Here is a 1,815-nt window from a genome sequence, read left to right as displayed (position 1 = left end):
ACTTACGATGAAACTTTAACGTACAAAAAATGCAGGATGTAACATCTCATTTTTGAGCTTATATCAATTTATCACCCACACCCTTAAACTCTACATTCATTTCCCAGGAATGAACCCAGAAACAGCTGGAATCATACCTCATGCATCCACTTCACCAAAATCACCAGATTTACTTGTTGATCATTCCATGTCAACTAATAATTTCACCCCAAATACTTCAAATGCTGCCTCGTTTAAAGATAAATTACTCTCCCAGGAAATGATAATAGACACCCTAATTAATTCCAACATCAACATGCTTGATTATTCCGAGCCAATAAGGGATGAATCCTCCCACGAAACTCTCTCTTCCAAATTCAAACACATCTCTCTAATAGACGAGGACAGAGAACAAATGTATTCACCATAGAAATTCTCTCTAATAATCAAGCTCCTGGGTAAAAGAGTGTTCCATCATTACCTAAAAAGGAAGATCCAAGACCTTTGAAAACCAAATAAACCCTTCCCATTAATTGATCTAGGATCAGACTTTTACATAGTAAAATTTACCAAGGAAGAAAACATGGCAAAAGCTTTACAACAAGCACCATGGTTTATTAATGGTCACTACCTCTCTGTTCGAAGGTGGGAGCCTAATTTTGTTGCTAGCAAAGCTAAAGAAGTATACTCAGATGTCTGGGTTCATCTTCTTCAGTTATCCACAGAGTTCTATGATGGGATAGTGCTTCGAAGAATTGGAAACTCAATTAGAAAGCTACTACGTATAGATGCTTGTGCAAGCTCAACAATCAGAGGAAGGTATACGAGATTGTGTGTGCAAGTACCACTAGACCAACCGGTCCAAACTGTAGTTCAAATTGGTGCACATATACAGCAATTACTATACGAAGGAGAAAACTTTTTGTGTAAAGCATGTGGTCGATTAGGCCACACAGCACCTTCATGCATCTACCCTAAAACAGAGTCAGTGAAACAAACACAAGCAGGACCCTGAGTCATCTCCACTAACACCACAGGTAAGGGGCAAACAAGTGAGTATCTGTGGCAAGCAGTGTCATTTCCCAAAGGAAACAAGCACAAGCGATACACTGCCACTCCATCACAGGTCAAAAATCAAGAAAAACAACCAGGTATCAGTGTCAATATTTTTGATGCGGCATTAGGTAAACAACCAGGTATCACCCCTAGATGACTTGTCATCCAACACTGACCATGTGTCCATGCAAACAAACTCCCCAATGACGGATAATCTAGGGCCGGAAGTTACTACACATAACATGCAAATCCAATCCCCTGTAATAGATACTCAATCATTGCCTCATGAACCCCAAGTTCCTCCTACCATTACATCTTCCTCTTCACAATATGAATCCACCAGAACCTCTCACACGAAGGAGAATACCACTAAACCAACTTTTCCCTCATCAACGTCCATCCATACTATCCATAATGGACAATCAAATACCAAACCTGAATATCCCAAATATGTCACAAATGCCCTCCCACAGGAACATCAACCAACAACATGGTTAGAACAAGGGCTTCAGGGCCAGGCAGCCTTCTTCATCCTAAACATTCAGAACCAAGAGGTTCTCTTTGTCCTCCAAAACCCTCAGATCCTAGCACAACTAATCTCAAAGGGAATGAGGCTAGCAATGTCCAACTACATCAACCACCTTTGGTTGATGAATGTCCTCGACCTTATTGCTCCAGCACTAGCACCTGCTCTACTCCACAACATGCAAGCCCACTGGAACCTTCCACACCACTACAATCCATTGCATAACAAGCATCTTCTCTACCAACTTCCATTCT

General features: G+C 41.0%; 1 protein-coding gene across 1 annotated transcript; it reads left to right on the top strand.

Annotated features, from left to right (window-relative positions):
• Nucleotides 1-562: 562 nt before the first annotated feature.
• Nucleotides 563-994, top strand: LOC104247947 (uncharacterized). The gene has a single exon (XM_009804113.1). The coding sequence runs from the start codon at nt 563-565 to the stop codon at nt 992-994; it is 432 nt and encodes a 143-aa protein (XP_009802415.1).
• Nucleotides 995-1,815: the final 821 nt, after the last annotated feature.

Source organism: Nicotiana sylvestris, chromosome 10 (genome assembly GCF_000393655.2).
Source record: "Nicotiana sylvestris chromosome 10, ASM39365v2, whole genome shotgun sequence".
Lineage (NCBI taxonomy): Eukaryota > Viridiplantae > Streptophyta > Magnoliopsida > Solanales > Solanaceae > Nicotiana > Nicotiana sylvestris.
The sequence above is the reverse complement of the archived record's forward strand: the minus strand, read 5'-3'. Positions and strand labels throughout refer to the sequence as shown.